The sequence below is a fragment of the Mchenga conophoros genome, linkage group LG5, assembly GCF_057382185.1.
Source record: "Mchenga conophoros isolate Kocher_MC1m ecotype Shallow Benthic linkage group LG5, M_conophoros_male_GT1.1, whole genome shotgun sequence".
In the NCBI taxonomy this organism is placed as follows: domain Eukaryota; kingdom Metazoa; phylum Chordata; class Actinopteri; order Cichliformes; family Cichlidae; genus Mchenga; species Mchenga conophoros.
In genome coordinates, this window is record NC_140530.1 from 23200315 (window position 1) to 23224907 (window position 24593).

The following is a 24593-nucleotide window of genomic DNA, read 5'->3' on the forward strand; positions in this document are numbered from 1 at the left end:
GAGAGAAAGCGGCAGTGTACCCCACGCCAGTATTAGAGAGCCATTAATGAAAAAAAAAAAAAGACTCCATGTTCCTGGTGTTTTTCTGCAGGTTTGCAGTGAGAGCATTAGCAGTTAAAGCCTCTGTGCCACGATTAACAATCAAACACGCTGTGAGCCTCCATGTTATCCTCCGTCGCTCCAGAAGGAGAGAAAATCTCTTTTTTGTCACAAAATCCTTAATTCTTTCTTCTCTGAAGAAAGAGGGTAATACCAAGAATGTTTCCAATCTGCTTTGAGAAATATTTGAAGAAAAAAAAAAGAAAAAAAAAAAACTCCCAATAAAACACGTGTGAACGACGGGGTAATTGTGGACAAATGCAGCATTGAAATTCATTTTCAACTCTTTACACACCATTTCAATCTTATTTTCTGCCTGTTAACCACATCTTGTTGGTGAGGGTGGGCAAGACTGGCCAGTATTGATGGGTAATTGTGTATAATTCACTCCGTACACACGATTTGCATCAATACAAATCATTTTTCATTCTCTGCTACTTAAAGCTCAACCCTTACCACAGAGTCCTATTTAAACGCTCATTAATGGAGGAGTCCAAAGAGGTTAAACATCTGAAATCCAGCAATTTAGAGAGAAGAAGGCAAACAAATGTGCACATATAGCCGCGTGCTTTGAGATGGCAAAAGGAGAATGGGTGGGGATGGTCCTTTTTTATTTCAAAGGGAAACCCAAGGTGGTCCCCGTAATATTAAAAAAGGAGGTAAAGTGAGCAGCAAGGTGAACTTACAGGGAAGCATGTGCAACCCTGCTCAGAGATGCTTGTAAATCGCGTCGTAAAGACATGAACAAAATCACACATAGCACTGGAGTCCTCCAGCTGCAGACAATTACGTGAAGAAGATTATGGGTATACATTTATAAGCTTTAGCTAATTATTTCATCTGCATGTGTTCTCTCTCTGTGCTGTGCAGGATTTAGATGTCCCAGGAAAGTCGAAACCGCTGTTTGGAGCAGCTTGAGTACTTGCGGTGCTATCAAGATGAATTTTAATTTGTTGATGTTAATCCAATTGTTTTACAAATGTAGCAATTTAGAGTAGCTAAAATAAATCCAGGGCTTTGGAACATGAACATAAAAGCCCACACTGGCAGTTATTTTGCTGAACACGCTGTTTCTGAATTTTAATTTGCAGTCAAATACAATTACACATTCTGAAGTGTGAGAAGAGGAGGGGGAGGAGGGACTTTGGTACACTAAAGAGTGTGAACACCACCTATGTGGGAATATGCAGACAAGTGATGAAAGTTCAGTGGACTGACCTGCGGGGAGAGCCCGTTGCCAACGGGGTTCATGTGGTTGCTGGATGCTGAGGGGCTCATGAATGTGTCAGAGTAGCTGGAGAAGCTGTGGCGATTGGACGACAGACCGTAAGCAGAGCTGCTGTCAGCACTCAGACCTCCCTGATGCATGGAGGATGGAGGCAAGGGTTGGGGCCTGTGCAATGTACTGCTGCCCTCTGACATAAAAAACAACAACACATGAGCACAGGTGAGAACAAATCAGGGAAATTTCTTAAAATTTTCTTAAAATCTGGGCTGAGGCCCACCGGGAATCCTCACAGAGGCCTCACAGTTTGAGCTCAGTCAGTCATAAGTCACACATTAGGTGTCCTGCCAGTGTATTCTTTGGCACGTAGAAATGCAGCTTTACAAAGGAAAAGCGTAAAGGACAGAAATGACCTTTGCTCATAATACAACCCTTATTTTTGTCCCACTGTGACAAAGATGTGATTGTAAAGATAACTGCTCGCTGCATGGTTCTTATATGCTGCACATGATTCAGACATAATTTATGACACTATTACCACAAAAAATATGGATGGCATACCACAAATAAGCAGGACTAATGCAATATTTACCTAAATTTGATTACACTCCAAGAACAGAACATAGAGTATATTTTGGCTGGATGCTGTGTCAACCTCACCCTGTGATAGTGTGGTGCTGGGGTAGCTGGACTCTGGTAGCTGGTATGTGGGTAAAGTTGGCATCCCCGTGGGTGGGAATCCTCCAGGAAGAAGGTGGTTGAAGGCAGCTAGCTGATTGGCCCCGGCCTGTTTGCGCCACCGAGCCCGCCTGTTGCTGAACCAGACCTGCGGGAATAAACCAGATATTGTAAAAGGCATGAATCCAAATGGCTCACAGGATTTGATTTGATTCATTTTCAGCTGTTGTTTTCAGCGTCGTCTGTTTTTAACGAGAGTCTGTTTAGACTCTCAGTGGAGTCTGCCGGCTCCTGCCACCTGCAATTAATCTGCTGGTTGGCGTGAGTGTTGTTGCTGGTGCTGTAGGAGCTCAGTAGTGTGGTCCCTGTCTTTCTTAAGTGGTTGAGGCTGTGATCTATGTAAACAGGCTGCCCTAAGTCCACTTCAGAAGGAAGGAGTCGTTTAAAGGTCAGAGGTAGGTCACTAAGCTCCGCATCACACACCTCGAGTATGTTTGCGAAGCTGCTGCATGCTTTGAGGGAGGCCCATTTTCCCCATTTCTGGAAGCACAGTTAACTTGTTCATAGCTATTGTTCTGTTTCAGTGTGGCTGTGTGGTTGTTTTTAAAGGGGAAAAAAAACAGGTTTTAACTTCAGAGTCGAAACGCGAAGTTCTAAGGCTACAAACAGCAAAAATGCTCGCAAAATGAGCAGCGCTACTGAAGCGCAGACAGACAATGTCACTTCCCTGAATGAAAGTGGGGGAAAAATTGGACCCTCTGGAACGGCAAAGATTTACACACTTTAAAAAGGCTTCTGCTTCAACAAAACATGAATATAATCAAGCCCTTTTGAAAAGATCCTGCAACCTGTTCCATTTAACCAAGACAAGGCCCGGGTTTCACTGTGTGCTAAGGGTTGAAGGACATTGATCTATGCCTCGCACAGGCAATTCATCAGAGTTTAATACACTGTCAGCGCAGTTCATCTACTGTTGTGTTTCAAACGGCCAGGGCTATTGTGAGAGCACATGAAAGAAGGGGACAAAAGCCCCTCCATACGCCACAGAGAACAGTGGACACAAAGAGGGGGCGTCCCTTTTAAACAGGTCTTAAAGAGGGACACTTTCAAGGGGACTTACACAGCGACATACTCACTGCTTTTTGGGGGCTGCCTCTTTTTGTACACACAAACATACATATAAACTTGTAGAGGCTACAAGGGATCTCAGCCCGTCGGAGATCTTAATTTGAATGTGCTTCTTTTCAAACACATTCACTGCCTCTGGTGTTTTTCTTTTCTTTTCCTTTCTTTTATTTTGACTATTACTCAGTTTAGTAGCGAGTGCTTAGGAGAAAGAAAATAAGATGCAACAGGCGATGACTGTGTCGGTACTTGAGAAAAGGGCAAACCTCAATTATGCAGGTGGAAAACCAACAGGAAATCTTTATCTCAAGCCCGATTGCTCCTGAAGACTACGTCTGAATCCCTCAATCAGCTATTCCAAAACAAATGTGGTGTGTGTGGCTTTCGGGAAATTTCTGCTATTGGGATGTAGTGGAGCGTGGTCCAAAGTCTGAACTAAGCTCCAACTGGGCCAGACAAACAGCTGCCTAGGCTCAGGGGAGGAGGACACGGGGGGGTACACCCCTTCCTTCCACACACTCCCGTTCACCCCACCCCGCAGTGCCACTTCACCTCCGACCTCATCGACTCACCCCACTCGTCTTTTATGTTCACTTTAACTTCCTTCTCCCTTTGTCATCTGAGCTTAGGAAGGAGCTGTTCCATCATGGTAGCCACAAAAACGCTTAAAACACTGAAGTCACTTTTTGCTTTCACCATTTTCCTTTTTCACAGATACATATTCACAGCCTCCTATTGTTAACTTTGCCTATATATTTATATATTTTACTTCAAACTACTTTTTTTTTTAATTAAACCTATTTTGTCCTAATTGTGAACATTTGTTGAAAACATCTGACATACAAAGTTTGTGCAAATTTAGTTTAGTGCAAATGTTCAGTTAAATAATATAGTATATACATTTCATCTATCATGCTACTATGGAAAAGCTATTTCTGCGGCACAGGGGTCTGATCTCAATCATTTCTCATCTTGTTCCAGCTGCTGGAAAGTCTCACACAGAGAAAACTCTGGAATATCATCATGATTTATTGAAATCTGCAGTACTCTGAGAATTTCAACAGTGAAAGTTTTGCAGACTACCATACAGGCTGCAGCTCTGTCAACATGCACAAACAGTGGATGCAATGTTTAACATATTGGACGGAAGATGAGCATGCATCACAGACTGAATGGCTTTCTCCAGCAATCACTGGGCTCTTAGCACAGACTGGGATAAACATGTATTCAAGAGCCTGTACACTATCACACACATGCATACATTACTTGCACAGTCTTATACATGCACACATCCACTCTCACACTGACTAACACACAGCCTGAAGCTGAGGATTTGAGGCTGCGCTCTGGAACCTGATCACAAAGTCACCTTGGACCACAGATTCTCCTCTGCTATCCCCAATCCGGTTTAATTCTCTGCAGTACAGAGAGCTGCAGCACTTCTCCATGACTCCCTATCTACCTACAAATGTGCAGTTGAATTCCAATGGCTCACTTGTGCTTTGTTTTTCATGTACTAAACTGTTTTTTGCATCTAGTGCACTTGGATAGGCCTGCACAGCAGCTCTGGATCTTTATGGAGGAAGTTTTGGGAGGAAGGGCGAAAAGAGGAGATCTAAAACTCAACATTGGGAGTGAAGATTGTTGTCGAGTGCAACCAGAGTAGAGGTCGTAGATGCAAACCTGAAACATCTCAAACAAAAAACAAAAAACCCCTGCAAATACGACAAGGAGCAGGACAGTTTAAGTCTCGTGTCTGTGTTTAGCTGCATGCATCTCTTCGCTGCATGTAATCTTCCATTCACCCTCAGCCAGCAGAATCGACTCCCAGCGATCAAGTGGCATTTGGCGTTTTCTTATCGCCGATCGGTGATGACACACGCGCGCACACACTCACACTAACACTGTAAAGGCGTGACACTGCACTGCAGTAAAAACCTGTCAGTGTTGTTTCTCTTAAATAGGATCACTCATATTTCAGGATTCTCCATTTATACAATCCTCCATGAATTATTTTGTCAAAGACAAGTACTGAATGTGTGACGCCTTTCAGGAGCCAATTTGCACCATTCGGTAGATGAATACCAAGAGCCGAGATAATGACAAAACAAAATGTGCTGCTGACTTCATATCCACAGAAAACACAGAGGGGTGATGCAACCAGCTTCAACACACAAATCCTCTTCTGTCTCACACCACGCAATACCCCCCTCACCTCCTCCCTCACACCTCCCCTCCTCTCGCCTTCCCCTCTTCTTCTTCTTTACCCCCCACTCCCCACTTCCCTCTCTCTGATTCCCTCCCTGCCTGCCTTCCAGACTGGCACTATGCTAATTAAAGTAGCTAGGAGTGTGAATTTGTGAGGAGAGTGGGATTAGCTTGATAAGTATCAGGAGTACAGAAGCACTGTACCAAAGTCATTTAAATTCTAATAATAAGAAACTGTTAGAACATTCACACTGATGCATTGCAACAATTTCTCCCGTACAATCTACACAAATCCTATTTATTCCTTTATGAAAAATAAACCCGTACTGGCGGGAATGTAGTTGCCCGTTGGATTTTGTGGCAACAATCGATCCATCGTGCCTTTTCTGCTGAAACTCAATGACGACCTAAAAGTCAGGGAACTGTGTATCACCTTTTGACATTAAGATTATATTTTCACCAGCTATTTGGAACGTTTGAATCAGCATTAGTCTGAATTCAGCTACACTGCTCTGTGACGTACAGATGCAGAGGCCGGCCCGGCAAACAGACTCCACCGAGGCCTGTTTCCCTGTTGCTCGCTGCATGCACCAACAGGTCAGCGCGAGCCACAGATAGAGAGAGAAACTTTTTACCAAATTGATTTGCACACTTCGTAAAAGCAATGCTTATACCTTATTAGATTCCACTACCTATAATAGCTACATGCAGAATGTTTATTGGTAATGAAAGGGGACCTATGTGACAGATTCGGGAAAGCTAGCCAGCAGCCGCACGCTGAGATGATGAGCCTCAGCCGACACTCTGGAGTCAGTCTCTTTGGAAACTTCAGTCTAAATAGAGGGGAATGTAATTTGCTTCATTTGCTAGAGCTGATTTACGGAGGCCTGCGCAGCTCTCCCCATCCTGGTCCACTCCTCAACACAGGGAGCAAACACAAGCGCTGCTCTCCTGGAATGGCTTTGTTGCCTGCTCCTGTTAAAACTGAGGGGTTATCAGATGGAAAGTGGCAGAGCATACTGCATCAGTGGAGGATATAGTGAAGGTAGACTTGGCAGTGTCCCCTCCTACTGAGACAGGCTGGAACTAATTGCTGAGAGATATGGATCATATCCCACAATTTGTCAGTTGGGGTGATAAAACCACTGCAGGGCTCGGGGTGGTAAGGGAGTGCTGGTAGCTCTGCTGAAAGGGACAGCGAGGTTGATAAAGATAGATGGTGAAGGGGTCTTAAAATGGCAGGCGAGGGCAGACACAAGGGAGTTAGCTCTGTTTACGAGTTTGGGTTGTGAGTCAGCGCTAAGCCAAACACTCATCACTTCAGCGAGAATCAAGCGGTTTAATTTACAACACGGCTTTGAGCTCTGGCTGCTGAGCGCCAGCGCGGCCATGTTTGCAGAGGTGCTTGCCGCACGAGTGCTTTTACCTCTGCACCGAACCTAAAAACTGCTTTTCACATTATCGCTGTGTTTAATGACAAATGGATAACAGCGAGCCGTGACAGCTGACACACATACGAGTTAAAATATGAGTCTATGAGCCTCCTCCAACACCCCCCTTCCTACGGACAGTTTCTCAGCCCCAAACACCGGTTAAGTCTCTGAACGACATCTGGAAGATACGTCATTGCAGCTGTGCTGGAGAGGCTTTTCTCTCAGGCCAAAGGGTCTCCTCTCTTCTGCCCTGTGATGGGCCATTTGGGCACCTATATGTAAGCCCAGCTGGTGGAAATTTCCCGAACCAAGTGATACAAATAGCACTCACATGCACAAGCTGGCAAATTTACATTTAAACAACATCCTTTCATATTTAGCTTCTATTCTCTCTCACTGTTTAAATACTGAAATGTTTATGTGGCATCTCCAGTAGTCATTAAGCACAAACCCCGAGATATATTTGGGGAAACACAGAGATAAAACTATCAGAAAATTCTTAGAACCACAATCCTTGAAACATGCTCGTCACACTGTAGGGCAACTTTGGGCATTAATATAGTTTGGCTACCAGAGTCCCTTTCTTTGTAACCTTCTCAGAAAATTAAGTTTAAGTTGACCTTTTGAGACTTTCAAAGCCTTAAAGAATTAGATTACGAGCAAAACAGCATTAACAAATTATAGCCATGTCTCAAATTCCTCAGGTTTTCACATGACATCATTTAAGTCTATTATCTAACAGCAGAGAGGCAGCAGTCGCTTCATGTTCTTTTTCTCCTGCTCTCATGTTTACATGAGATACACATTAAGTCACGCTTGAATTTTTCTTTTAAACCCAAAGAGGGACCACGCTCCCTGATGACTTTGAAGTGCACTACAAAGATGTATATACTTATATCACCTCTGTCATAAGGTTTGCTTAGTTTGTGTGGCTATATTTGTCCGATCAAAATGCAAAATTGAATGCTATTTTTAAATCAATAAAATAACTATCTTGTCTTGACTCGCTTCTTACACTTTTAAAAGAAACCCCCCTCAAATATATTGCCTTGTAACAGCGGTGAGATACATTTCTCTTTCCCTGAGTGAGGCATTACACACTCAGACATATTGGACATCCTTGTTGGGGGGTTTCAAGATGGACAAAGACATGTGTGGAATCAGTTACCCAATTGCATGTTTGGAGTGTGATGCACAGTTAGCATGCAGTGAGGAGTTGGAGGGGTTAGGGTAGTGTGAATGACTGTGGTAAGAGGAGAGGGGTGCCCCAGACCCTTTTTCTTTTTTACTAGCAGTTGATTGATTAATGTTGTTGTCGGAGCATAGGGTCCCCAGAGAGGCTGAAGAGCCCTGTGTGATATGTGGTGGGTTTTACAAGCAGCGGCGAGCTTGAAAGTGATGGGATGAGATCCTGGCCAAAGGCCGAAATGAGAAATCCATCAGGAATGCATTCCCTTTCTCTCCTCTCCCTTTTTTTCTCTCTCCCTCAGTCTTTGGTAGAACAGCTGCTGCTATAACTCTACTGTACATATCTTTCTTCAAGCTTACATACAACTGCAGGGCACTCAGGCTGTAGGACAGGTCCCCGGATCTGAGGTGCGAAGGAGGGGAGTATCTCTGTCAAAGTACTTGAACATGAAAGATAATGGTAGACAGCAAGCTTCCTTACATGCAACAGTGAAGTATGACAAAAAGGGGCAATATAGCCCTGATGGATGTGTACACCAGTACCATGGGTAAAAGAAGGCAAATGTTAGGTTTTGGGAAAAAGATATTGCTCTTTGCAGTATCTTTAGTTGTTGCTTTAGTTAGATGTTAGCATTTATGCAACACAGAATCCCTTAAGTCTTCTGTATGAGCTAGGCCTCAGTGATTTTCAGCACTGATGGGTTTTTTGCACAAAGCATAGCTAAACCTCAATTACACATGCGCTTCTTAAAGGAGTAATGTACCTAAATTACAAACAAACTACTGAGCACTGTGCTGCTAATTTTTCATGTAAATTAACCTTTAAGATTTCATAGGTGGATGTTTGCAGCATCAAAAATCACTGGAACTCTTTCATTTTTTTTTTTTTTTTTACTAAACACAGTGTAACAAGGTTTGCTGCATGTTCTCAGAGTTAACTGGAAAGTGATGTTTGCTGTGTACTGATGTCTCAGACAAAGGGGTCTCAAAATGATCCAAACTTCACAGCCGAGCACCAGCGGAAATGCGTTTTCATGCAGTCTGACTACATCACAGTGTGCATGCTTATCAGTCCGAGTACTGGCACTGCTTGTCTAACCTGTACTCTGGCCTCTGTAAGTTTCGTCCTCTGAGCCAGCTCCTCTCTGGTGTAGATGTCAGGATAATGCGTCCTTTCGAAAGCCTTCTCCAGCTCTTCCAGCTGCTCGGCGGTGAAAGTGGTGCGGCTGCGCCTCTGCTTCCTTTTAAGAGGCAAGTCGGGCTCAGAATCGACATCTGAACCATCATCTGTCCGGTTACCTGAGGGGAAAAGGAAAGGACAGAGGGCCACTAAATGAAAACAAGCTAAGAAGCCTTTTATGTGAATATACTGACTAGTGAGGGGGGAAAATAGCCGCAAATATGGGTTGAAACTTATCATAAACTCAGCATTAAATGGATTCTAAAAGAGCCTCTTTTGTAGTCTCAAGAGTGGGGGACTGGCAACACAGTGGATTCAAATGACAGCTACTTTTCTCTCAGTATACAACTGGGAGAATATTATCTTAATCTGTGGATATTTATTTAATATAGAAGAGCCCCTGATATACAATCCTGCCTCTGAGAGGGGCCCCAGAGGCTGTGAATGCAGAGAGCTGAGGGGGAGTGGGGTGTTGGTGGGTAGAGGGGTTAATCTGCACAGGCCACCTTGCTGCTCCTCACCCTGCTTTTCTCTGTCATTGGCCCAGGGCACACTGCTCATACACAGTGCAGCCAAAACGTATAAAATAGAACACAATATCACACCAAAACCATTCAGTCCCATGTGTTTCCATCTGCTGTCATTAAATGAATTAGAACACATTTTACATTACTTTTTAGGCATTCAACTAAGCTGAATTTTTGCTCGAGGAATATAGATACAGCACAAAGCCGTACAATCCAGGCCGACAGGGAAATTTTTGACAGCAAATATGCATTACCATTGCACATTACCATTATAACTGAATTTAGAAAATTGCATCATTTTCACCTCCTCTGCATGTCTATTCAAACTACATGGCCCTTTTCATTTCATGTCATAAAATTCATATTTTCATAATTTCCTCATTGAGACATTGACAAGGCTGCGTGATGTGCCAGTGTTGCTCCAGGCCTAGTTGGATTGCATCACGCACAGTCCAGAAAGTGTGGGAGAGGGAAAATAAAGAGAGATACTGAAGAAGAGGGTGCATGAAGAGATTTCCGCCTCTGACAGAGGCCCTTTGCCATTCAGCTCGAATAAAAAACTATGCTGCTCACCTGAGTGTCTCGCCTGCGACTGATTTGTTGTTTTACAGCTCCAATCTCCGCTCGTAGCTCACTCTAGTCAAATCTTTCAACATAAGTGGACAAAAGAATACTCAGACCTGGCCTCCAAATAACAACTGTGAGAACAAAAGAGCAACAGAGCTGGCGGAGTCTCAAGGCCAGCTCCAGAGTTTAATTAAACAAGGAATTATGGGATTATATGGAGACTATCATTACAGGCCACTCTATGAGTCTTCTACGAACATTTTTTGTCCCCCTGAGCTCATGCTCAATGATTCTCTGCGGATTACATGTGTCCGCAGGACATGAGGCCGCATTCATTAAATCAATTCTTCAGTCTTATCCTTTTTAATAAAGATTGATTCTTGAAGCACAAGCTCACTCCGCTGCAGAACACCCTTGAACATACAAAGTTGAATATGTACATACACCACATATCCCTTTGTTGGTTTTCATGAGGATGCGTACATCCATTTGGGCAATAACTTGCCATGACGACACTTGAGACCAGCCCAGCGGTCTGCGGATCACTTTCCAAAGTCACCTCTGTGTCCTACAGGGAGACGCCGGGGCCACAGCCGACACATTCTCAAGGGGTTCGGAAAAAGACACCAAAGTCTTCTCCTCCTCAACCGATTTTCTTGTCCTCCCCTTTGTTCGAGGTGGGGTTTTTTTTTCACTGACTTTATTTTGTCGCTAAGCTGATGTGGCAATCTTTGTCACATTTAGCACCCATTAGCAGGCAAATGACGCCTAAGCACCTCAGCAGACAATAGCTTGTACTTCTGCTCGTCATTAAGCCCCGCAGAGCCAACACATCTGCTCTCGTACATGAACCAGAAGCACGAGGTCAGCGGCCCTGCCTGTAATGAGTAAGGAAAAATGGAACACGGCACACGCTGTATGGAGCCAACTGGGAACGGGGTTGGATGTGAAACTCATCTATATGCTGACTATATTTGGGTGAGAGAGAGCCCGCCGCTGATTGCAGCGGAGTTGCAATAAAGGACAAGTCTATCCAAAGAGCGGAGGAATTAAAACGTGGTCTGAATATATGCCAGTTAAACACAAGCACGCATGCACGCACACACAAGTACATACAGAGAAAACAGCCACGTCTTCAGCTGTCTTCGATACAAAACACTTTAAAATCAAAATTTCATGTCTCCTTTTTCTCCTCACTTATTTGCCAAGGTGAACAGACAAAGACAAAATACGACTGAACAAAATCCCTGCAGGGCTGTCAAGGTCAATTCCTTAATGGTCTGTTCGGCACAAAAAAGGTACATTCTGATTAGACCTTTATATAATACGACTGCTGTAATTTCCATTCAAATGTTCGTGGGATATTGATAAACCACTCATGCCTTGTCTCATTGCTTATTGTGCAATTAGAATCTAATTATGTGGCATCCAGTGGGCACGATTAGTGTCGTGTACTCTCCTCCAGGGGCCCTCTGAGGTTTTCCCTCAACATTGATTTAAAATTGTGCCCCATAATAAACAGGAATTAATCAGGTTTGCACTCTGCTTTGTCAAAGTAAATACCTGATAAAGATTCAAATTAGCACTGGTTAAACGAGATGGTTATTGCACAGACGGGTTTAAGGACCGACTTGAAGATAATACAACACTGATCTACAATATTACAAGTTACAGTCCCAAAATATGACTGATCTGATAAGTTTAAGAAGGCAAAAAGTCAGTGATACAAGTAAACACATCCTTACTACTGTGCAGATCAGCTGCATACATTTTATATACACCTATTTCTATTATTCTGTTTTGCAGTTAGTATTTTACCAACTGGGAAAATTAATCAGATTTTATTTATGATATTTTTAAGATTTATTTAAGATGTATTTATTTTGAAAAGCCATCAAAAAACACATATTTGTATTTTTTTTCTTGAGATGTTTCACATCCATGTCTATATCATTCAATAGGAGGTCTATTTAGAACAAACATATTTATTATATTTAGTATTTAGCAATTTTTCGTTAAGGTTTTAATGTGGGTTTGTTGCTTTGTAGAGTTTTGCTTTTATTATACGAACTATTGTTGGTATAGTGAAATAAGTGATGGGTGGTGATGGGTGGGGGTGGGGTCTATAGTACACGTGAAGCTTACAGATGTGAAGAACCACATCCTTTCACCTCAGCGTGACTTTGCGTCAGCGATGCTTTAATTCTGAGCAGACCTTTTAGATAGCACATTCCTCTTGGTCTTGAAGGACTCGAGCTGCTAGTTAATAGTTTTAAGGTTACTGTGAGGTTTAAAGCCTGCTCTCTTGCTTGATGCTCCTCTGCTGACCTTGCAGACAGAACACAGGCAGCTGGGATCCTCATCACCCCGTTTCCTCAAAACTCGTCCTAATGTCGACCCCCTCCCCACCTACTCCTCCAGGGCTCCTCGCATTCTCCCTCCAAACCCTCGGACTCCTCCGGTCCTCCACCTTTACCCCCGAGACACTGAAGTAATCCTGATTAAACGGACAGCTGTCCAATCAATCCGCACAATTAACCACATGATCTGCGGGGTTACAGGTTTACGATACGTCATCCTACCAATAAACTTCACGCCCGCCCGGCATTTAAAAATCCTGGCCAAATTTGTGCATCTGATACGTTTAGTTGGTGCTAAAAAGCACAAGAAAAAGATAGCTCGGGACTGATAAATAAAACTATTTTAGAGCTTTTATGTAGAAGTAAAATATATAAATAAAATAATACTTTGGGGAAGGAATTACAATGCAAAAACAAAAGACCATTTTACCAGAAGATTAAAACTTTACTTTCAAAATCATAAAAAAAGGAAAAAAAATCATGGTTTTGCAGCAGTGCAGGTGCTTTATCCCCTATCTCACCTGTCAGCAGTATTAGCATCAAGTAAAGTGGCACTCATCCTAGTCAGGCTGTCTCTGATATCATAACCCATGGCCTCAATATCAGCCATACCTTTGCAAACTATCCAAGACAGAGGGACAAAAACAGACAGGGCTTTGGCAGTGCAGCATTAGCTCATAATGGCTCATTTTGAAAAGCATATTAGTTCCAGCATAATTACAATCAGGCCTCACGCTCTCTGTTTTGCAGGCATTCACAGGACCAGCCTGTGAGCACCGAGTCACACCAGTTGACTGTGACTGACAGCAGATTTAGTTAAAAATGGTGTTTTTTCCTCCCTCTTTTTTCCCACAGGACAAAAATAACACCACATCTTTTCTCCCTATTTATGTTGACTTGTTTATTTTGTGCCTACCTTTTGTCGTACTTGATACCGCAATTATACTTTTTGTCAGTCAGAGGGGGTGAATATCAAAAGGCCTAATTATGCAAACAGGCCTGTGATAAGAGGCATCTGCCTGAGATGGGATCTGCTATCTCTGACATGCATCTGTCTCTGTGCTGTCTTTGCTGCTCCAGGCCTGCATATAAACAGCCCTGCCTGTCCTCAGGACTGCATGCGATTCAACCACCAACACTGGAGTGGAGGGATGTTTCGGGGGCGGGGGGTGGATCGTGCAGCAACATCAAATAACTAACAACTTCCCAATTTGCATTTTTTGGAGAATGGTGCGGCATCTCTGCTTAATGCACTTGCCTGTTCATCCTAAAGGGGTTGCCAAGTTAAAGGAGGCATATGATTCAAGGCATTTACTGCAGGATGTATCTGAGATAGGAACCTCGTGTGAATACAAGATAGACGACAGCGATAACCAGAATGGTTTATAGACAGACGCTCTATGAATAATCTTTTATTCCCCCTGTAGTTATCTCCCCGCATGTGAAAAACAAATTCAAAACTCTGAAAGCAACGCATAACCTCGGAACAGCTCGAGTTTACTCGTTTGTATGGTAATAAAATAGTCAGATCAACACACCAAATAATTTATCAAAAGGCTGCATGTGTGGCAAAACCAGGTTAACTGCTCACTTGGTCATCTGGTAATAGGCCAGAAAGCGTTATCACTTTTCTCCTTGTTGACAAGGACCTTCTCTGGGCAGTATTTTGACATTTAGGTAAAATTGAATCTGGATAAGATGTGTAAGTATACATAAGGACATGAAAATCCACCAGATATCTAAAATAAAATCATTCTTAGATCACCTTTATGGACAGATATCAGCGGTTTCTGTTTTGTCTCATGCATATCATACTGATTACTAGTTTGTAGCAAGTGGCTGAGGCCCATTGGCACTTGCCCCAAAATCTATTTCAAGTGGTAAGATAGCAAAGTGAGACCGGAAACAGAGTTCTAAGGTCTATAACGTTCCATAAAGTTATCTATTACTTTATAAAAACTTCAAGTGAACCCGAAGACTGTCCCGTTGTTGCTGCCAAGCGCAAAATCTCCTCCTGTCACTGTCAGGAGATTTAGGCTCTCTTACGTTGGCATTCCTCAGGAAAATTCCCAAACTTTTTCCTCTTGTCTCTCTGACAGAATCGCGCTCTTTAGGAGGCGCTTGAAAAAAAGAAGAGGAGAAAAAGGCAAAGGAGGAAGAAAGATGGAGGCTCTATAATCTTTGGCTCCCACAACAAACAATTAGCCCCCTTCTCTCTTTTAGAGGTGGGCAGAGGGGGGGGGGGGGGGGGGAGGGGGGGAGGGGGCAAAAGAGAAAGCAGAGGAGACAGAGAGGGAGAGGCAGCGAGAGCGCTGCTCTTTTATGGCTCTTGTCATATGGATGAAGGCGCAGCGCGTCCATGAGAGCGCATGCTCACCTTCAACAACAGGGCGTCCACTGGGCCTCACGGCCTTTTCAGCCCGGAGAGACGAGCTCCTCAGGGGGCCATTAGAGCATGAATAGGGGCCTGACAGCCTTGTGCAGCTCTGCAGGGCATCCATAAACGCTGACATATTGACTCCCCATGCCTCTGCGCTGCCTGAGTGTGAAAGCGTGAAGGGCTTGAAGGGTGGGATTCTTTTTCTTTAATATACTGCTGACTAAAACTTGGATATTAGCTACAATATAAATGTTTGCTTATGACTTTAAGACATTCTGTTTCCACAACAGGAAAGTCTTATAACAGATAATTTCTTCTTTAGTAACCCTTTTAATGGGTAATTATTTGGGGAAAATGTGCTTTAAACACTGTGAGTAGTAAGTTTTCCTTATTCACACATCCAAATGCATTTGCTTATTTTCAAAATTTTCATTATTTTTCCTCCTGTGTCACTTTTAAGGAACAAAGTCAGATTACAGAGCCACGTGGACCCTTAAAGACTTTAAGCAGACAAAATGTGAACCCGGGCTCCTGCCACCTCTCCCTAGCCCACTAAAACTGAGCTTTGCACCAGATTTTATTTTCTGTCGAGCAGAATGTCACCGCCTGATCTCAAGTCTTTACTAATTGAGGTCACAGCAAAAGTAATGAAATTAAACGAGAGCACAAGAACATAAAAAAAGAGGAGCCCATGGGGGTCTCAGCCAAATGGCACTAGAGCCAGAGCCCCGTTCCCCCAGCAAAAAGCTCGAAAGAAAAAAAAAAAAACTTCGCACGAAATCAAACAGTTACGTCTCAGGGCTATGAGCCAAGGTCTCCTGGAGGAACAAATCATTTTCTCAACAAAGCCAAAGAGAGATTACTGGGCACAGTATAGGAATGCACAGCGGACATTTTTATGCGCCCAAGGGAAGTTTCCTAATTTTCTGGACAAGGATGGGGAGCAAATATTGCGGAAAAGTTTGTGTGGCACAGAGGACATCAGGAAGGAAAGAAGAGTTGGTGAAAGAGAGGAAGATGGAAACTTTAACAAAAGCTCAAAGAATATTTCAAAAAGAAAATAAAAGTTGTTAAATTGCCACAGGAACATCTACATTTCTTTATAATGCCTGTCTGGCTGCTGATGTAGAATTGAAATATTATTTTAGAGTGAAAACTAATAAAAAGCTGTTTGATCCAAAAACCTTGGAGAATATATTATTAAAAAGGCAGTCGTGCTGTTCTCCACTAACATTTAGCAGGCTGCAAATAAACAAACCGTTACCAAAGAGCTCCTTTATATACAAGAACTTAATGAATATTTCCTGTAGAGAGCTTATTCTCTGGCCACAGTAAAGCATTACAGTGCTTGGCATTAATTTCCGAGAGCCCGCCATATTGAGGGGTTGTAATGTGCACAGTAGAAAAGCTTTTTATACTGAGACTACATATTCCCCAAGGAGAGAATGACTGACGATGCAGAAATAAGCCCATTAGTTGAAAATAGGGGACAACATTTGAAGTTGTTATTTTGACGGCTAGGACAGGAGCTCCACCCCACTGTTTGGACAACTGCTTTCACAGTTTAACTTAGTAGGGGAAAAAAAACACATTTCTGATTTGCAACACTTAGGGAACATGCTTATTGTCTTTGTGGTTATGAAAAAAACATGCACAATTAAAACAAATGAATATTTCAGTGGCGAAGCACATCAAGAGCATAAAATGTGAAATGTTCTGGCCCTAAGTAGCATAGGCTAATGGCGATTTTTAAACTAGCAGACCATGGTCAATGCTTCTCATTCATCACTGAGGGAGAGCGCGGGTGCACTGTGCTAAACATAATTACTGTTGCACATTATGTGGGCTATTCCTGCATTGTAATAAAATTAGCCAGAAATGCTTTTTGTCTTTTCTAATGCAGCTCCATGGTAACCAGTGGATGGCCATAATGCGAAACACTGTCCCCGATCCGTGCCAGCTGTCAGAGTTTGACAACCTTAGCTGGCAAGGTGAATTGGAGGAAACTAGATTTCTTTCAGTAAATTATGTGGCTCCGACCTGCTCATCCAGTGCACAATTTTACATGGACATAATAAAGTCCGAGATGTCCTGATGTACTGAACACTCATGTTTGCGATCCTTCATTGTTTAGCACAATGACAATGGCTTAATCACCCAGACAAAGATCTATTTCTGCCAAAGGTCCTGCTTATTATTGCACCGTTCATCTTAAAATTTCTACTTCAGACAGGCAGAAAATTCAAGCGGACAACAGAGTTTTTTGTTCTGGGTTCCTCACAGAAAAGTGGCCTAACATAAAATTCAAATGCTGCGACAACATGATTTTTTTTAAGCTTTTTAAATTATATTCAATCCTTATAATAAATATTTCTAAAACACAATGGGCAAAATAAAGGTAAAGCTATAAAAATGTCACTATAATTGTAGTGTGTGTCTAACACGTGTAAAAACGCCGCAGAAAACGGCTTTCTCAGGCTTGAAAAGCTAACACAAAGGAAACGGCAACAGTTTCGTTTTTAAAATGGCTCAAACTCTAAGCGAAGCATTTCATCTGCTGACTGATATTTCCTGCGTAAGTATAATGCACAATTACCGGTGAAACTTCCACGATTTCAAAGGCCTTTGTCATTTAGCGACATTATCTGTGAGCCAGTTACAATATTTATGTTGTCTGGTAGATAACTTATTAAGCAAACTGACTACAATTTATGAAATTACATGGTTAATTATGTAGTGCCTAGAGCTGGAATGACAATAAACTATCTGTCTCCTTTGGCAGTCACCCTGCCAAGACAAAACAAAAACACATTTTTTTTACCTGCAGGAGAAATTTACAATAACATCAGTGTTTGTTTGTGACGTTTGGAGCTTTTTTTTGTCCTGTAAGTGGCGTGATGTCCAGATGCCATTAACGCTCACGGTGACTTTACTGTTCACTACCCTTGTTTATGGTACTGAAATGACACCAGCTACTCCAGCGATGTGTAGAAAAAACAACTGCACCAACCAGTGTTTTTATTCTTTTTCTTTCTTTTTCTTCTTCTTCTGGAGGCCAGGTGGAAAGACACCAACAGCACATCTCAAAGCAATTAAATGAGATTTCTCTCCCATAACAAATACAATAGGTTTTCCCATTAAAACCTTTGAAACGAATCTCCCCTGCTGAGAACACTTGTCTCTCCTTGTGGCATGGCTACGAATCAGCACTGAAAGATAAATAAATAGCCTTTATAAAAAAAACATTGGCCTTCTTGTCAGGACACATACCCACTCAACACTAGCAGCAGTCCACATGTCAACTCATTCCCTTCCCATTTCCTCTGCTCTCCTCGCAAAGACACTCCTGTCTAATGAAGTAGAGGGACTGCAATCCCACAGGGCTAAACACAGCTCTGTCATCCCTGAGTGTTGTTTCCCCTCTGGACAGCCCAGTCATTGTCCACTATGGAAGGTAATACTCACCATTCAGGATTCATTACAACACCAAATCTCTGAATGAGCTGCCCACTGCAAACACACAACTGCCCGCGAGAAGAAATAGGCCTCCTAGGGACCCCCTGCCAAACTTAATTGGATTGCCAATATGGCCCACAGACGTTTGAGAAGTCGAGAAAAACAATGGAGCAGAAAATAAATACTCCAAAGCCACAAAGATGACTCCACTTGGTAAACTAACACAGTATTGATCTTCTTCTTCTTCTTTTTTTTGTTTGTTTAGAAAAGCCTCATCCCTGCTAATAGCTGTCTGAGAGTGTAATCTCCCCCTTGTCCTCCCCCTCCTCTCCTCCCCTCCACATTCCCTATTATGTGGCTCCTTTCAGAGAGCCCCAAATAGTTTAGGTTCAGTGTTGCACTGGGGTATGGGGCATGGGACTGGGGACCAATTGTTTGCTAATGTTGACACCTGCCAGAGCAGGCTTGGTCTATTTGGGGCCCGCCAAGCTGTAAACTGGATGCTCCCCCTCTTTAGCGAGATTAAGTGTGGGTTGCTGGGGTCACAAATCACTGGACTCCCTCTGATGTTGTGAGGCACAGAGCCAGAGACTAAGAGGGCTAAAAGAGAAAGCTGAGGAGGGAGGGACAGAGGAGGGAAGAAGGATAAAGAGTGACAGTCTATTGTTTACTGAAAAGGAAGGGAATAATGTATCTTCTTGAGTGTGCGTAACCACTGTGCCCCATTCAAAAAAAAAATATATCAACGGTGAATCCACGTCAGCCTGCTAAGGCACTGAACAGATTTCTGCCTTGTGTTTTTGTGCCCCTTTTTTTGCGGTGCATTGTTGGTCAGAAGCTTTTTGTCTGAAATTGTCTCAGTTTATGCATTTTCTGCCCAAAAAATACAGCATTAGTACTAAAAGAAAAAACGTACTGTTTGAATATAAATACAGATGATATGCTTTGTAATATACTTTTGTTTCTATTGCAATTGGATTCAGGGAATCTAAGAATATGTTAATAGGTATTTCTATATATATATATATATAAATATATATATATATATATATATATATATATATATATATATATATATATATATATATATGTGTGTGTGTGTGTGTGTGTGTTCTTAAAAAAACAACAACCCCCACAGACATATTATACAAAGACACAGAGAAAACCATTGGCTATGACAGACAGTGCCCAGCTCCTCCTCCTCCTCCCTTCCTTTGCAGATGTACATTAATGCAAAAAAAAAGGCAGAGATCTGAGCTGCAGCAGAAGCACCCTGTCTCCCTTTAAAACTGCTGCTGTCCAGCCTGATCGTGTCAGTTTGAAGGCCCCTATTCAAAAGTATTCATGCATCTGCCTTTGAGGCACAATAGCAGCTAGTTTATAAACTGTCTGCCCAGGCACCCAAAGGCTTTAGTTCTTATTGTTTTCACCCCCTTAATAAACTTTTTGGAGGAGTTCATCAACTTGGCTGAATAGCCTATGCAGCAAGTCTCAAGACAGAAAATAACAGACGGGCCTTTTCTCCTCCCTCTTCTTTCTCTCTTCCTTTTCTAGTGGCTGTTCATTTAACAATGGTGAGAGTAGGCTGTCAGACATCACAGAGCTTTTAACCAATACAAGAAAAAAAAAGATTTTTTTTTAAAAAAAGAAAGAAAATGCAGTCTCTTAGAATGGAGATGGAAGACAATTGCATTTTTCCATTCCAGTCAGCTCCAACAACACAATAAGATAAAATGTTATATGTAAAGAGTATATGTGTGTGCGCTCTTGAAAGAGCAAAAATTGTGCTACTTTTTTTTTTTTTAAAGAAATGAGAAACTCCGCTTTAAGCTTTAAATGCACGTCCGTGTTTCTACAAACAGCGCATATAACTCCATCAAAAAAATATTAATTAACTTTCAGTATCTCTAAATTTGCCTGACACCTGTTAGACAGCCAGCACAGAAATTATGGGATGCAATAAAATGTAATTTTGGGTGTAAGCCATTAATCCACTGTTATACCTTTAAACTCTGTCGAAAAAAAATTAGCCAAACTTAAAAGTCTTTAATAGATGTCTGCTCTAATTAATTTCATACCTAATTAAAACAAGGCTAGAGTCCATGCACGCTGGCCTGTTTAGCCCGCTGGATGGCCATAATTGAAGTAATAGCGGAAAAAAGGGGGTGCTGCTTAGAAATAAAAGCCCGCAGCGGTCCAATTCAGCAACATCCCCATCCAACCACGCTGCCCACCCCTCCTCCCCCTCCCACCATCTGACCCAAAAAGGCCTTATTGGCTGCCCCGGACCAACCACCTACTGTTTCCCACCGATGCTCTCGGTGCGTTTTAACACCCTAATTAGATGTGACAAGTTCAACGAGCTGGTTTCAGAGGAGGAAAAGCTGGTCAGGTTATGATTTCCGAGTCAGACTCACAGGGGACTCTGCGGACAGCTGATTCCTGTCAGCCTCATTCATCTTCTTCCAGCCAATTAAACATTAATGCTAACAAAGCGCTGGCAATTTGGAGAATACGTCAAGCCCCTAAAGTGGAAATGTAAATGTTTTTGAGGCGATGTCAGGCGGGCTGCTGCTGACAGCAACGATACTTTCAATGTAGTAGTAATAATAATAATAATAATAATAATAATAACAATAATAATAAGTCGGTGAAATTTGTCACATTCTAAACGGGTAATTTTTAAAAAGTGCGCTTTTTGCAGTTGCTTCCGTGAAAATACCACAATGTAACCCTAAAGCGCCTCAAATGTCATGAAATCCATCACTCCTGCATTATTATTATATAAAGTTCGGGCAAATTGACATTTTAAAACGACGACAGTTGTTTAAAACCGGCTCTAAACCTGCATCCGTTCGAGCTAAGAAAAATTATTAAACCACAATCAAAAAAGGAAGTCAAGTGCATCAAAAAGAAACCCCGGAGCTGTACGAAAGAATGGAAATTCTTCCTCGGAGTTTTTAAACACCTCCACCTGTTGACGTGACCGTGTGATGCACGTGGTAGAGAGACAGAGAGAAGGGGGGGGGGGGGGGGGGAGGAAATGAGGACAAGAGAGAGGAAGAGAAAGAAGGCAAACTTGAGCAAAAAGAGATGATGAAAAATTGAGACTCTATTTATTTTGGACCAGAGCCCCGCGGGCACTGCGCAGGTTCTCGGAGCCCCATAGTGAAAATTGGCGGAATAAAACACAGACAGAAATGAGAGACGCGCTGAAGCACCCTACTGTTGTGACAGGATACCTGGAGGGCAACGCTTCCTCTTTAATTTGTCTCGTATGGCTCGAGACCCCCAACCAGACATTCAATCCTCAGAGTCAGCGTAAGCCTACTGAATTTAATTCTCGATGGTGAAATTATATGCTATAATTAAATATCATATCATTTAAAAAAATGCTCTGTGGCATAGAGGCATCTTATCGAATTGGTCTTCCTCGGCTTCCTCGTTGTTATCACATTAATAGTAACAACATCTAAAATGGGCCTATCAGCATTTGCGGGGGAAATTGCGGGCTAAACAAAGGGCACCTATGGGCTTACAGCTTATATTCTGATATTTTCGAGCAGGAAATGTTAACCTTGAAATGCTGCTATCTGCGCCTAACAATGTGTGATCATAACCCCATAAATGAGGGGAGAAATTGAATCCTTTTAAGTTATTAAGCAGGAAAGGATTATAAACTCGTCTTTATAAATGAGCTAGAAATCCCCATGTCTTCCTCTGTACACTTTTAAATTTCCCACAAGAAGCTGGAGAGGAAAGATTGCCCCTTTTCAAGAGCCCCACAAGAGATGGAAAAACCATTTTTGTACCCAGATAGGAAGTCGTCCCACATGGTAAGCGCCACTTTAATTAATAGACAGCCTTGAGAGGTATCACTGTCAGCTTGGATAATGGTGACAGAGCTAGTGTTTGTGCTTCCATGAATATTTCTCATGTGATCAAAGTCAAATGTCAGCAGAGAATGAATTTAAGCCTACTCGATTTTTTTTTCTTATTTGCAGCCTAATGCTTTGGACACTTAAAGCTCCTGACACCGAAATGTCTCGCCGGTTTGGTAGGCCTACAAGCTTAAACTGAACTCCCCTAAAAAAAAAAAAAATGATGCAGCGCTCAAATATCCGCTCATACGCAGCGCAGTTTGCTGTTATTATGTTGCACGGTTTGCTCACGTTACCTCGCTGGAACCAATAGACCAATTTGTAACAGTGTTTGTAGCACTTGTCATCAAGTCTCGCGATATGTCATTAAATAACAAATTACACCATAATCTTTGAAGGAAAAAAGGCTGATTTTTTTTAAAGAAGGGAGGGGTGGGGAGTGCATTGAAATAGTGACGGAAATGCGGAAATGTTTCTCTTTTTTTGTACGCTGTTAATTTTAATTTCTAAATCTACAATTTTAGCACATTGCTGATACCGAAATGGAAATTTGTCACACTAATGACAAAATGACGGCGAGACGTCGTTAACAATAATGGATTTACATCATGACCAAGCTATGGGCTAAATGTGCTCATCGTTCATCTATCTAAGGTGTCGATATTATTATTATTATTATTATTATTATTATTATTATTATTATTATTATAGTTTATAAACAGTCACTGAAACCTGTTAACCTACCACTATTTGGACTACTGCAGTCTCGAAAGAAAGGTTAGAAAGGTACTTATGTGTATTTTTTAATTTTCTTTTTGTGTAAAAAACAAACAAAACAACAACAACAACAACAACAAAAAACCCAGAGGTGTCCGGGTGTCCGGACATCTTAAAAACAATTCACAATGTATATTTTCTAAAGAAATGTTAAAATTACCAAATAAAACTTATACAGCGTGTGTTAATTATTGTCAAAATAATTACTCTTTATGATATTTGCTTTCTTACCTTTTCTTTTATTAAGCTAAAAATGGAAAAATGAAATTGAAATATCATTACTTTTATTTTTGTACTGGAAATAAAAATAAAAATAATAAGAATAATAATGATGATGATGATGATGATGATGATACTACTACTACTACTAATAATAATAATATCGACGATGTCATGTCTTTCAGCTCCTGCCCCCTTTATAAGAGATGTAGGCCTACCGATGTAAATTCCAGTGAAATGTGGCTTGAGTGGCTGCGGGGACAGGGGAGGTTAATCCGAGTTTAATGCAGTGAAGCACAGCGCAGGGTCTGGGCTATGATGGGTATGTTATCTCTCCCCAACATTTGGGTCTCCCTCAATTTCCACCCAGCCAAATAGCTGCGAGAAAGTGCAGATGGAGTCACTCTCAATGCCTGAGGAAAAAACGTTATTAATAGCTAAATAACTTCCCCATACTTTCACTGAATCTCTCTCACACACTGTTCCAGATGGATTTGTTTGAAGTGGTCTCTCGCTTCATTCCCCTGTCCTTCTCATTCAGCACGGCTTTAGACCCGAAATATAGCTACATTATATTACCATACACTTAGAGACTGGGTGTGCGTGCACGAGGGCGCGCTTCCCTGTGCGCGCGCGCACACACGTGCGTTTGTGATGTGGAAAGCGCAGAGAGGGCAGCTTTTCACATTTTCATCACCATGCAGGCAGAAACTATTTTTCCCCTTGTTGTTTGTTTGTTTCTGTAGCAGATCACATGCAGGGTACCTGGCATTGAGGGGTAAACCTGAAGAAAACATGTTTCCGTCGTAATTAATGAAACATGCCGACTTATAACTGAAGCTGAAAAGGAAAAGAGACAATACGATCCACATACTTTTGAAGGAATGCAGTATGCGACTTACATTCACTGGATTCCAAATTGTATTTCACTGAATATGGATCTATAGTAACAGTTAGAGCCTCCTCTTTCCCAGTCCCACCTGGCTGTTTGGGCTGGTCTGGCTTCCTCACACCTCTCCTCTGCTCTGTCACTTTCCCTCCCCACTGCCTTGAAATAATCCCTTCTGACATCTGTTTAATTACACCGAGGACCTCAGGTAATCCTGCGATTTGCTGAAATGTCCATCGCGTGTCTGCAGCGCATCTAACGGTCAGTTTGGATGCATCAGTGTGGCAGATTGACGCCAGGCAGCTGATTCGCCTTCTGATTCTCACCGGGGTGGCGCAAAACATAACGATACCCACGTTTGCGCACAGCGGTCTTTAAGCACCTTCTTGCGCGCAATTAAA

At 42.2% G+C, this 24593-nt stretch overlaps 1 protein-coding gene across 3 annotated transcripts in view; it reads right to left on the reverse strand.

Annotated features, from left to right (window-relative positions):
* The window catches only part of pax7a (paired box 7a), a 43999-nt gene that overhangs the window by 13640 nt on the left and 5766 nt on the right, over positions 1 to 24593 (reverse strand). For all 3 annotated transcript variants that reach the window (XM_085274308.1, XM_085274310.1, XM_085274311.1), the window contains exons 5-7: positions 9056 to 9255; positions 1985 to 2150; positions 1318 to 1514 (exon numbers count right to left, since the gene is read on the reverse strand). In XM_085274308.1, coding sequence (XP_085130434.1) covers positions 1318 to 1514; positions 1985 to 2150; positions 9056 to 9255 — 563 coding nt within the window. The remainder of the gene's footprint in view (positions 1 to 1317; positions 1515 to 1984; positions 2151 to 9055; positions 9256 to 24593) is intronic.